Raw genomic sequence first — 12,219 nt, forward strand, 5'->3', positions numbered from 1 at the left:
GTCTTCCTCGAGTTCCGGGTTCGTCGGGGCGTCGTATCTCTGCTTGTACGTGTTGACGGTCGGGCACTGTGCATTGTCGTTGTCGTCGTCTTCTCAACGGACGTCTCGGTCAGGTCGGGTACGCGTCGCGCCGTGTAGCTGTCGTCGTGTTCGGGAGTCTCGTCAGGGTTAGGTCGGGTCGTCGGGATGAGGGCATGTCGTGAATCACTGTCTTCAGCGAATCGTTGCATCGTTCGAGGGTTTTCGTTTTTCCGCCGTTGTGCAACTTCACCTCCAGAAGTTGCTGCCTTTAGTTTCCCCCGCGTGGGCTGGGGGACCTTCCACGTGCGAAGTCAGCACTGCTACGGCGGTCCGGCGACTGGTACGGGTAGGGCGACGGCGAACGGTTGAAACGGGCTGGTCCACGGGTGGTGTTTGACAGGTATTCTTCAATCTCAGATGGGCGCTGGCCGGGTCGGGGGCGTGGTGCGTTGACGGAGAAACCACGAAGTCCGAGTCTCTTGTATGGGCAGCGACGGTAGATGTGGTCGGCCTCTCCGCAGTGGTAACACAGCGGGTGATTATCGGGCGTTCTCCACACCTCGGTCTTCCTTGGGGCCTGGTTTCGGGTTACACGGGGTCGGGCGGGCGACATTGGGCGGCGGTACGGTGGGGCCTCTTGACGACGTGTTGGAACAAGGTGGGGTCGACGAACAGCCGCGGAGTAGGTCATAGCCTCTGGCTCGCGTGGTGCTTCTGATGGCATAGAAGTTTCCAAAGCCTGCTGTACTTCTTCCCGGATCACGTCAGTCAGGGAAGCGACTTGAGGGTATGGCGTCGTCGTAGGGAAAAGTTTCCGTAGCTCCTCCTTCACCAGTGCACGGATGGTGTCGCGTAGTGATTCGGACTTAATAGCGCCGGCACCAATTGTCTCCGAAACCAGCGCAATGATTGCGCGGTCATACTGCCTTGTTCGGATTTCGAGCGTCTTCTCCATTGCGGCAGCCTCAGACGCGAATTCGGACACGCTCTTAGGGGGGTTGCGAACAAGGCACGCGAAGAGTTCTTGCTTCACACCTCGCATAAGAAACCGTAGTTTCTTTTCCTCCGCCATTTCTGGGTCCGCACGGCGAAAAAGTTGCTTCATCTCCTCGACGAAGATCATGACCCCTTCGTTGGGGTGCTGCGTTCGAGTCAGCAATAGTGCCGCGCGTTCTTTTCTGACCAAGGTAGTAAAGGTCTTCAGGAACTCGCTTTTGAAGCGAGCCCAGTTGGTCAAGGAACTCTCATGGTTCTCGAACCAAGTTTGAGCAGCATCTTCTAAGTAAAAGAAGACATGCAGGAAAGTTTCTTCGTCGTCCCACCTGGTGAAGATGCGGACGCGCTCCAGCTTCTCCAACCATTCTTCGGGGTCTTCAGCGGGGGCTCCCCGGAACGATGGCGGTTCCCGGGGTTGCTGCAGGACGATTGGCGACGTTGTTTCTTGCACCATGGTGTTGGTTGCAGCGTTCCTTTTCTTGGGCCCTTCTGGCATCAAACCGAACTCGGGTAGCAATCCTTGCAGTCGGCGGCTTTCTCTGGTTGGGCTGGCTTGGCGGCTTCCAGATGTCGTAGAGAGCATAAAGGGTGAGTACCCCGCACCTCCACCAGATGTCACGAAGCCAAGCACGACACAGTTGTCTTGCAGGAGAAACAAGTTTATTGCAGCGAACTTGTGCTCCCCTAACAACTCAAAAGAATACAGAGGCGGCGAAGCAGAGGTCAACAAAGTGACTTGCGTCGGCGAACGTCGCAGAATCTAATGCCCCGGCGTCCGCACTGCAGGCTTTTTATCTTTCGGCGCGCGTGGTTCTCGAAACATCGATTCACATCGAGAACATAGTAGATCCAAGAAGATTATTCTGGATGTTCACGTTAGATCGGAATGCTCTCCCTATCACAACAGATAACACAGGCGGCACAGAAAGCAAAACACAAATAAACAAACCCAATGTACCGTTCGCGGCAATATATATATATATATATATATATATATATATATATATATATATATATGCATAAATATATATATATATATATATATATATGTGTGTGTGTGTGTGTGTGTGGGTGTGGGTGTGTGTTCCGGAATGGGCATCCCAATTCTGAGGAATAAAACTTGTCGTGATTCCATCCCTTCCAATTCCTCAGAATGATAGAAGTTAGCGCAACCCGTCACCTGGAATTAGCGAGAACTTCAATTCCATTCCTTTATTTCCTCAACGTAAAAACTACCTCAGATGAGTCATCGAGGAATGAAACATTCATCGGACGTTATCATACGGGTTGAAAACTGCAAATGTTTGCAAAATGTGTCACTTGCCACCGAAGTGGGGAGGTCGTAGAAGGTTGGTTACATATCTCGTGCAGAACAACTACTCAATGCAAAAAATTAGGGTTCCTTTTTTATGAAAGCAGAGAGAAGCACGAAATCTAAAAGTTAGTCCAACTTTCGCTGAAAGTGTGGCTAACCAAACATGAAACCATCAGACGCTCAAACCGCAAGCGAATAAAGAACCCATGGAACGATTTTTCGCGCATCAAGCGAACGCAACAACGAACGATCTAAATGTACACTGTTACGTGGTTTATGAGATAAAGGTTTACTATTGTGGTCCTTCTTCCTGATTGACGTATGTGGGGTCTTGTTTAGAATCGTTCGTTTATGCGATTTTAATAATCATTTTGACACAAGGCAAGCCCAGTTTCAGAAAGAAAGAGAGAGACACAAAAACCAAATTAGCGGTCCCCGGTTTCACGCATGCGCCGTGTGTCTAGAAGCCCTATTACAGCTTTTCGGTGTACTAACTGCTCTAAGGGGAAATTAATTAGTTTTTTTGCAGAATGTGATCTGTCCAACTAAAAAAACTTTAGTCTTAAATTGGGGCAGTGTCACACTGCCCCTTTTTGCATAATAAGTAGCCGGATCGTTTCCATTATAGCATGTTTTAATGATTTGTTCTTGCTCCACGCGATATCAAGCACATATTACGTTGATGTCTGGATTTTGCATTTTGTTGCACCGCCTGTGTTGTGCTATCTTGCCATCTGTTTTGCATGCTTTCATACAAGCGTAATTAGTATGCTGTGGACAACTCACAGGCATGTCCCGCGAAACTTGCTCACTTGTACACGTTTTGGAAATGCTTACTTGACTGATTTCAAGTAAATTTAAAACATTGAGCACTAATGCGGCTGTACCAACGCGAGAGACTGGAGGATAGCGGCACGAAACACCGTTAAAAGTTTTTGCATACGCCGCAGGAAAGTTGCCTGTGCTTTACTTGAGCTCCATTGCGCTTTTTTATTGCCCTGGCACTACATCAGAGCAATCAGTTCAATACAGGACTATATTTATCACCCCTCATTTAATGTGACAACCATATCGTGACGGGAGCCCTGACAAAATAAAGAAGTACGGTCAGGCAGTTTGTTTCCAATAACGCTCAACCAATACGAATGAGGACCTGGTCACAATTTCGAAATGAGACCTTGCTACCCGCCGCGGTGGCTCAGTGGCTAGGGCGTTGCGCTGCTGAGCACAAGGTCGCGGGTTCGATTCCCGGCCGCGGCGGCCGCTTTTCTGATGGAGGCGAAAAGCAAAAACGCCCGTGTGTACGAGATTTCGGCGCACGATAAAGATCCCCAGGTGGTCAAAATTAATCCGGAGCCCTCCACTACGGCGCGCCTCATCGCCTGCGTTGCGTCGGCGCGTTAAACCCCACAATCAATCAAAATGAGACCTTGCTACCTCTATAATTGCGAGGCTCCAACTTTCAGGCAAACGACTAAGGCTTCAGTAATCAGGTACATTTGTATCCAGGCGCAAAGGCCATGCGCAGAGAAGCGTAGCAAGCACCCGCCGCGGTGGCTCAGTGGCTAAGGCGTTGCGCTGCTGAGCACGAGGTCGCGGGTTCGATTCCCGGCCGCGGCGGCCGCTTTTCTGATGGAGGCGAAAAGCAAAAACGCCCGTGTGTACGAGATTTCGGCGCACGATAAAGATCCCCAGGTGGTCAAAATTAATCCGGAGCCCTCCACTACGGCGCGCCTCATCGCCTGCGTTGCGTCGGCGCGTTAAACCCCACAATCAATCAAAGAAGCGTAGCAAGCAAACCATGGAGAAGTTTTGCACAGCGGAAGAAGAGGGCTGCACATTCCGATTGAACCAAAGCACGGTGTCGCACTGCTAAGCGCTGTCAAAACACCCGCAAAGAAGGGCGATATTGGAGCCCCAATTGTTACAAACAAACGCCTTTCGGCAGTTGTGTGTTCTGCATTGTTTTATATAGCACGAGGACGCGGGTTCGATTCCTGGGTGCCGCGGCGACGTTTCTGACGGAGGAGGAAGGCGAAAATGCCCGTGTGTTGAAGATTTCAGCCAGTTGAAGATTCCCAGGTGATAACAATGATGCGGAGCCCTCCACTAAGGCATGGCTGGTTAGCATCGCCGCGTTAAACCCCACAATCAATCAATCAATCAATCAATCAATCAATCAATCAATCAATCAATCAATCAATCAATCAATCAATCAATCAATCAATAGGTATGATAATAAATAAATAAATCTGCATTGTGTGATTTGGTAACTAAAGTAGTCGTATATCCCAGCTGCCCACTGCCAGAGCGTGAAGGTAGAAAGCTCAGTAACACATCCCAAGCTCGCTTCTTACGATTATGGCGGGTGCCGAGCACGAAATTTCCTCACCCACAATTTTCTTGTTTCTGCCTTGGTTTTGACTTGCTGGAGCACCGGTGCCCCGTTGCAACACAGGGACATGTGGTCGATAGTTTGGCGCCGTATTCCAGCGAGATGCCTACCTGGTCGGCTTACAAGCTACAACGCACACCGGGTAGGGGGGGTGGGTGGGGAACGCCAAGCAGACTCGTTGTTTCATGTTTCGTGCGGGAAAGTTTCATATTGTTAGCTCCAAGATTTCACAGCATCAGCTTGCGGTGAAAAACATCGCAGCTTCTGATCTTTTCCGTTCGTATCCGTTCGAATCTCCCCCTTCCTTGATCATCTAGCTATTCCATGCTCGCATGTGCTTGTTCTTCTTCATCTATGTGCTTGTTCTTCTGCTGACACTGGTGTGAGTGCATACCCTCACGGCTCGATTGGACTACATTTCTATATGGCTGATGCCTGCGCACGGCATATACCTTGATAGTGTCATGTGCCCGTTATTCTTGCTACACTTATAGCCGGTATTCAATAGCGTGGAAGGCATGCAGGCAATCATGCGAGGCACCGCCATATCTGTGGCCAAGCGTCTGTTGCCAAGCAACTTTGTGCACACTGCCCCCAAATCAGGCACCCCTCTCCTCCTCCATGCGTTCATGGCGGCCAGGCAGGACGCGGGCCGCGGCGTGACATTGCGTGTCCGCGCAAGGTGTGTGCGAGTGATTCGATAGTCAGTTGGACCACGGTAGCGTTGGTTACGCTAAACGTCATGATTCCGCTCATGAGTGGGACAACCTTATGTGCAATTCAACCCCAGCCTCCGCGCACACCTACGAGCGAGTGCGAGTCGGTCGTGGCATGAAGGTTGCAACGTGAGCGCAGTGGTCCGGTTAACAGCAGGAACTGCATCATTTCCAAACTGTTGCCCTGAACGCAAAGTAATACCTCAACGCAGATGCTGCTGAGTGCAGCACAGTGCGATCAACCTATCGCCAGACCCGTATGAAGTAGCCGCCGCAGATCAGCTGATTGCCAGCCGCCGCACTCCAACGTCTAGCGCACGAGAAAGCCAGCGCTAGATTGGTGTACGCGTGGATCATTTCTCCAAAGAATTTAATTAGTTTTTGTACTCAACCACATATTCTGCATGCGGTGCAGGTGCACTTGCGTCGGCATCCGCGGCGACAGCCAACTGCAGCGTCGGACTTATGGTGCTTATATGCGCCGTTCGCAGCCGCGGCTTCATCCTACGTGGATTCGAAGCGGTCGATGGTAGGTAGAGCGCCACCACTTAATGCGAGGCTGATGAATATTATATCTGTTGACGCCACTACCGATATTCGGGCTAAAACGCAGCAGACGATGTACGCTGGTGGTTTTGTTTTTGAGATGCGGGCGCAAAGCGCATGCGCTGGCACGGTGGCCACCAACACGGCGGTTTTGAGTGTTGCCAGGCTGAGAAGTCGCCCCCTAAACGTTTCACTGAATACCACCTATATATATATATATATATATATATATATATATATACAATATTATTCGGAGTTTGTCTTCAATGGGCTATTTCAGCATAGAGCACAGTGAGGGAGACGATAGCGTGTTGTCCGATTTCTTAAAATATTTATTTCCCAACAGTTTGAAAAGTGGAACTTTATCAGGGGTTCTGTGTCGTCGGTCAACAACACGGTATCATCTCCCTGACTATGCTATATATATATATATATATATATATATATATATATATATATATATATATATATTTTTTTTTTTTTTTTGGGGGGGGGGATGTATTGCTCGAAACAAGGTAGCTGACGAAAGGCCCTTAATGACCGTTATCCAAAACGGAGCGGGTTCACAGACGCGCGCCTGTCGTCTTCGTCGTCGGTGGTTTTCGTTTTGTTGTCACTGTCGATGCTGCTTTCGCGGCGGCAGAGTCTGGCGTACTATCGTGTTTCGTTCACTAGCGCCTGTACTATTCATCTCCTGTGCAATTTCCCCGGGACGAATAGGAGCCATCCTGGCGACTTAGGGGCACGAGACCATTGCGGGTTCGAAGTATCGCTTCAGGCGTGTTTCGTGGACGGTCTCTCGGCCACGGCAGCGATTGTCAGAGGAAGGATTCAGAGGCTCGACCACATAATTGACAGAAGACGTCCGTTCGAGTGCACGATACGGTCCGTGATACTTTGAAATGAGCTTGCTCGACAGCCCAGGAGTCGTGGCCGGAATCCAGAGCCAAATGATATCATCCGGACAAAATTCTGGGGTAGGCGTCGACGCATCATGGCGGAACGTTTGGCGTCCTTGCTCGTCTGACGTGAACGAGCGTGAGTTGGCGACACTCCTCCGCACGTCGGGTGACGTCAGAGATTGACAAGGCTTCAGACACGTCGGGACTGTAGGGGAGGATCGTGTCAAGCAGGTACTACGGCTCGCGTCCATACACAAGGAAGAAGGAAGAGAAACCCTTGGTGGCTTGCTTGGCAGTGTTGTAGGCGTAGGTTACGAAAGGAAGAATCATATCCCAGTTGGAATGGTCGGATGATACATACATTGCCAGCATGTCCCCCCAGGCCGATTCGACTAACCTTCCGCATGAGATCCGCCAATTCATTGATGTGGCCCCACTACCCCGGAACATGCATCCAACGCACCATCAGGATCGCAGAGACGCCAGAGCTAAAGCTATCTTCAAACGGTACGGCCAAAACGCCACCACAGTATACACAGACGCAGCCTCCTATCCCGGGAGGAGAGCTATGACTGCTGTTGTGACTACAGCTCAAGCCCTCCTCACAAGTGTATCAATTCTTACCACCCATGCACAACAGGCAGAAGAAGCGGCCATAGCCCTAGCAATTGCTCAAACCCCTGCAGAGATCATTATTACGGACTGCCAACAAGCATGCAGAACTTTCTCCAGCGGCTTCATCTCACCCCCCGCCACACAAATTCTGCTGCAGAATCCTCCACAACACCGCGTAAGGATTATTTGGGCTCCCGCCCATGCCGACGTGCCTGGCAACGAAGCTGCCCATCAGCATGCCCGCGATCTGACACACCGGGCTAGTCAGGAGTTCGGCGAGCAGCGGCGTGACTGTCCCCTTTTGTCCTACAAGGAAATCACGCAGCACTACCGCCTGCAGCGAACCATGTACCCTGCTCCACACAAAAATCTAACCAAAGAACAAGAACACCACCTTCGAGGTATCCAAACCAATACCTTTCCCCACCCAACTAGAGCCCACATTCTGGCTCCCACCCTCTACTCCTCGCAATGCCGCTTCTGTGAGGCTCCGGGCACGCTTTAACACATTGTGTGGGGCTGTAATAAAAACCCTGACCTACCCCCTCTGCCCTTCCCCTCCCCTGAGCACTGGGAGAGAGCACTGTCCAGCTCGGACCCTGATGACCAGCTTTGGCTGGTGAAGAGAGCCCAAGAAGCCGGACGGTCTCAAGGGGTCCTGGAATAAGGACTCTTCCCCAAGGCGAACTTCTTCATAGGGACGTTTATTCCTCCTCCTCCTCCCCAGGGTGCGGTTAAAACGGTGGGTTAAACCGTTCGTCTGCGGGTGATATGCAGTAGTCGTGCAGTGGACGATGCGGCAGGCCTTTAGGAGCGCTTCAATGACGTCAGAAAGAAAGACATGCAGCCTGTCACTGAGAAGTTCCCGAGGAGCGCAGTGACGAAGGATGATGCGGTTGAGCAGAAATGTTGCAACGGCGTCGGCAGTATCGGCACGCAGCGCAGCGGTTTCGGCGTACCGTGTCAGGTGGTCGACGGATACGATGACCCACCCCTTGCCAGCCGCAGTACAGGGAAGGGGTCCATAGAGATCGATTCCTACCCTGGTCAAAAGGTCGAATCGGGCACGCCAAAGGCTGCATTGGGCCAGACGCACGAGGGGGTGGTGGCTTGCGCCGTTGACAGTCCGTGCAAGAGCGAATATAACGACGAACGAAGCCATACATACCACGCCAGTAATATCGCAGTCTAAGGCGTTCGTAGGTCTTTACTACGACGGCGTGAGCACACTGAGGCTCACTGTGAAACTGGTCGCACACTTCAGAGCACAGATGGCGGGGAATGACGAGCAGCCATTTGCGCCCATTAGGGTGGTAGTTCCGCCTGTAGAGCAAGCCATCATGAATAGCGAAGTGGGACGCTTGGCGCCTAATTGCTCGAGGTGCCGAGGAGTTCGACGGGTTAGAAAGGTATTTGCAAAGCGACATGACCAACGAATCTTTTCGCTGTTCAGATGGCGTAGACCTCACGTCAACGAGCGATACAAAGCACTCAGAGGGTGAATTAGTCGTCTCGTCAGGCAACATCGGACACCGGGAGAGGGCGTCAGCGTCGTGGTGCTTCCGGCCAGAGGGATACACCACGCGGATGTCAAAGTCCTGAAGGCGGAGTGCCCTACGTGCCAGTCGGCCAGAAGGGTCTCTCAGGGACGACAACCAACAAAGCGCATGAAGGTCGGTGATCATGTCGAACGGTCGGCCATACAGATAAGGACGAAACTTCGAGAGGGCCCATACAATTGCCAAGCATTCCCGCTCAGAGGCAGAGTAATTCGACTCCGCAGGTGTGAGTGTGCGGCTCGCGTAGGCGACCAAGTATTCGTGGAACCCGGCCTTCCTTTGAGCCAGAACTGCACCCAGACCAACTCCACTCGCACCGGTGTGGATTTCAGTTGGGGCCGACGGGTCGAAATGGCGAAGAATTGGCGGGGACGTGATGAGGCGACGTAGGGTTGTAAAGGCATTGTCGCAATCCGATGACCTTGCCAAAAGACCCGTCTTGTTGTCAAGAAGATGTGTCAACGGCGCGATGATGGAGGAAAAGTTACGCACAAAGCGGCGGAAATACGGGCATAGCCCGATGAAGCTACGAAGCTCGTTGATCGTGGTCGGCTTCGGGAATTCAGCCACGGCACGAAGCTTGTCCGGATCAGGAAGAACGCCATCTCTGGAAACGACGTGGCCAAGGATCGTCAGCTGGCGAGCAGCAAATCGGCACTTCTTTAGGTTTAGTTAAAGGCCTGCGTCCTGCATACAAGCTAAAACTTGCTCGAGCCGCCGTAGATGCGTGGAAATGTCGGGTGAGAACACTACGACGTCATCCAGGTAACACAGGCATATTTTCCATTTGAGGCCGCGAAGAATATTGTCCATCATTCGTTCGAATGTGGCGGGCGCGTTGCACAGGCTGAACGGCATGACGTTAAATTCATATAAACCGTCTGGAGTAAGAAAGGCTGTTTTCGGACGATCCGCGTCTGCCATCGGGACTTGCCAGTGTCCGGAGCGTAGGTCAAGGGACGAGAAATATTCTGCCCCTTGAAGGCAATCTAGTGCGTCCTCGATGCGTGGTAGCGGGTAAACATCCTTGTGAGTTATTTCGTTTAGGCGACGGTAGTCAACACAAAAACGAATGGAGGCGTCCTTTTTCCGCACGAGTACTTCCGGCGACGTCCAGGAGCTGTTTGATTGTCGAATGATACCGCGCTAGAGCATGTCACCCCCTTGTTCGTCAATTATGCTCCATTCGAAAGGGGCAACGCGGTAAGGCCGCTGGCGTAAAGGCGCGTGGGAGCCGGTGTCGATAGGGTGGCTGACCGTCGTGGTGCGACCAAGCGACGTCTGCGCACACTCAAAAGACGAATGAAATTGATACAGTAGTTTCATCACTTGGTCTCGTTGATGCGGGGTAAGGTCGGCGTCGATAGCACGATCGAAAACTCCCGGGGATACCCGAGATGCAGTGGCAGGAGGTGGGCAGAGTCCGGTCACCTCAACGTGCGGCAGGTCGTCTAAAGCGGCGATGAAAACGGCGGACTCCACTGACCCGGCGCTTCCAAGGCACTCGCCGCGGAACAAAGAGCGAGGACTAGCCCCAGGATTAGAAACGAACAGTGCGGTTTGGCCAATTCGGATACTGAGCAAGGCGAAAGGAAGCAACAGACATCGGCGTTGGCAGAACAATTGCGACGGCGTGAAAATTGCATTGACGTCGGAAGGAAGATGGCAGATCAAGGGCACAGCGACGGTGGAGCATGAAGGGATAGTGGTGTCGTCGGCGACAGAAACTTTCACGAAAAGTGGTGTTCGAGAAATTTCTGATGGTATATCAAGCGGCGAAAACAACTCAACTTCGGCTCGGGCGCAGTCAATGATAGCGTTGTGCCGGGAGAGGAAATCTCATCCTAGGATGACGTCTTGTGAGCATGAAGAAAGGGCAATGAACTGAACAATGTACAGAACTTCTTGGATGAACACCCGGGCAGTACACGTACCGACTGGTTCGACAGAACGTCTAAAGCAGTACGTAAGGGTGGTCCAAAATGCGGCGTCATAACCTTTTTCAGGCGGCGGCAAAGCGCTAGGCGGATAACTGAAACGGCGGCTCCAGTGTCGACAAGCGCATGAGTGGCGACTCCGTCTATTATATTGTCGACAACGTTATTGGGTGAGAAGGTAGGTCTTGAACAGTTCGACGATAACGCAGCTCTTGCCTCCGGAACTGCGGCGCCTAGTTTTCCGCTTGAGGACGCAAGGGGCGCAGACGCATCGGCGAAAGTGAACAGCGTCGCGGGGATGGGTCACGGTTGGTGGTGTCACGCGAGTTGGCGGGCGGAGACGTCTCGGCAAAACTGGCCGGAGCACGAGGCATCGACTGCGGCGAGACATACGGCACGTTCCAAAAAGGCTACCGTGCAGGCATCCCCCCCGCGGCGGCAGTAACGCCCCACGTGTCCGGGAGTTAAGCAAACAAAGCAGATTGGGCGACTGTCCGGCGTGCGCCAAGCGGTGGTCGAACATGACGGGTCAAGACGTACGCGTGGCGGCCTCTGCAACACAGGCGGCATCGGCAGGTAGCTGGGATACGTTGGTCTTCCTGTGAGCTCAGTGGGCTGTTGCAGCATGACCGGGAAGATTGGCTGACTTGTGACGGCTTCGGCAGAGGGCCTAGAGATGCCGTCGGCGTAGGTTAGAGGTCCGGCAACAGGTAGTGCTTGCACTGAGGTCACGTGCGTGGGCGGAACAGCAGGTGGTGTGGGTTGCGCGATGCTGGCCTCGATGAGTGAAGCGGTCACTGGTGCGTGTTGGCGGGAGCATGCAATGGTATCGGCCACCTGCTGCTGCCCAGCAAACCACTAACATCTCTGCGACGTCCCGAAAAGATCCGAACGTCTATGTCCCAGCAGCCTCTCTATTAGACATCCGTACAACGTGCAATATAATAATGAAAATTTTTGGATGTTGAGATAACGTTGTTGGTACCTTAACGTTGGACGTTCTTTCAACTTTGCTAAAGACGTACTCTCGATGTTGCTGCTGCTTCATTTGGGGACGGTATTTAGACATATTTGGCTGACGTTGTTCAGATGTTGCAGGTATGCCCGTTTTTTACTTCGAACATGTCTGTCGCAGTTACATTTATTTTAGCTATATCTGCTATACTTTATTTTCAACCTCTCCTCAGGCGTACTGTATTGAAGTTACCGAGGGGTTT

General features: G+C 52.1%; 1 protein-coding gene across 1 annotated transcript; it reads right to left on the minus strand.

Moving 5' to 3' along the window:
- Positions 1-289: 289 nt before the first annotated feature.
- On the minus strand, positions 290-1,619 carry LOC144166122 (uncharacterized). Its single transcript, XM_077695740.1, has one exon. The coding sequence runs from the start codon at positions 1,598-1,600 to the stop codon at positions 290-292; it is 1,311 nt and encodes a 436-aa protein (XP_077551866.1). The 5' UTR covers positions 1,601-1,619.
- Between the last annotated feature and the right edge of the window lie 10,600 nt (positions 1,620-12,219).

The sequence above is a fragment of the Haemaphysalis longicornis genome, unplaced genomic scaffold, assembly GCF_048455015.1.
Source record: "Haemaphysalis longicornis isolate Haplotype H1 unplaced genomic scaffold, Haemaphysalis longicornis Haplotype H1 scaffold_16, whole genome shotgun sequence".
Taxonomy (NCBI): Eukaryota; Metazoa; Arthropoda; class Arachnida; order Ixodida; family Ixodidae; genus Haemaphysalis; species Haemaphysalis longicornis.

Excerpts from the sequence above, each read along its gene's own strand:
- LOC144166122 (XM_077695740.1), bottom strand. The coding sequence starts at position 1,600 with ATGCTCTCTACGACATCTGGAAGCCGCCAAGCCAGCCCAACCAGAGAA.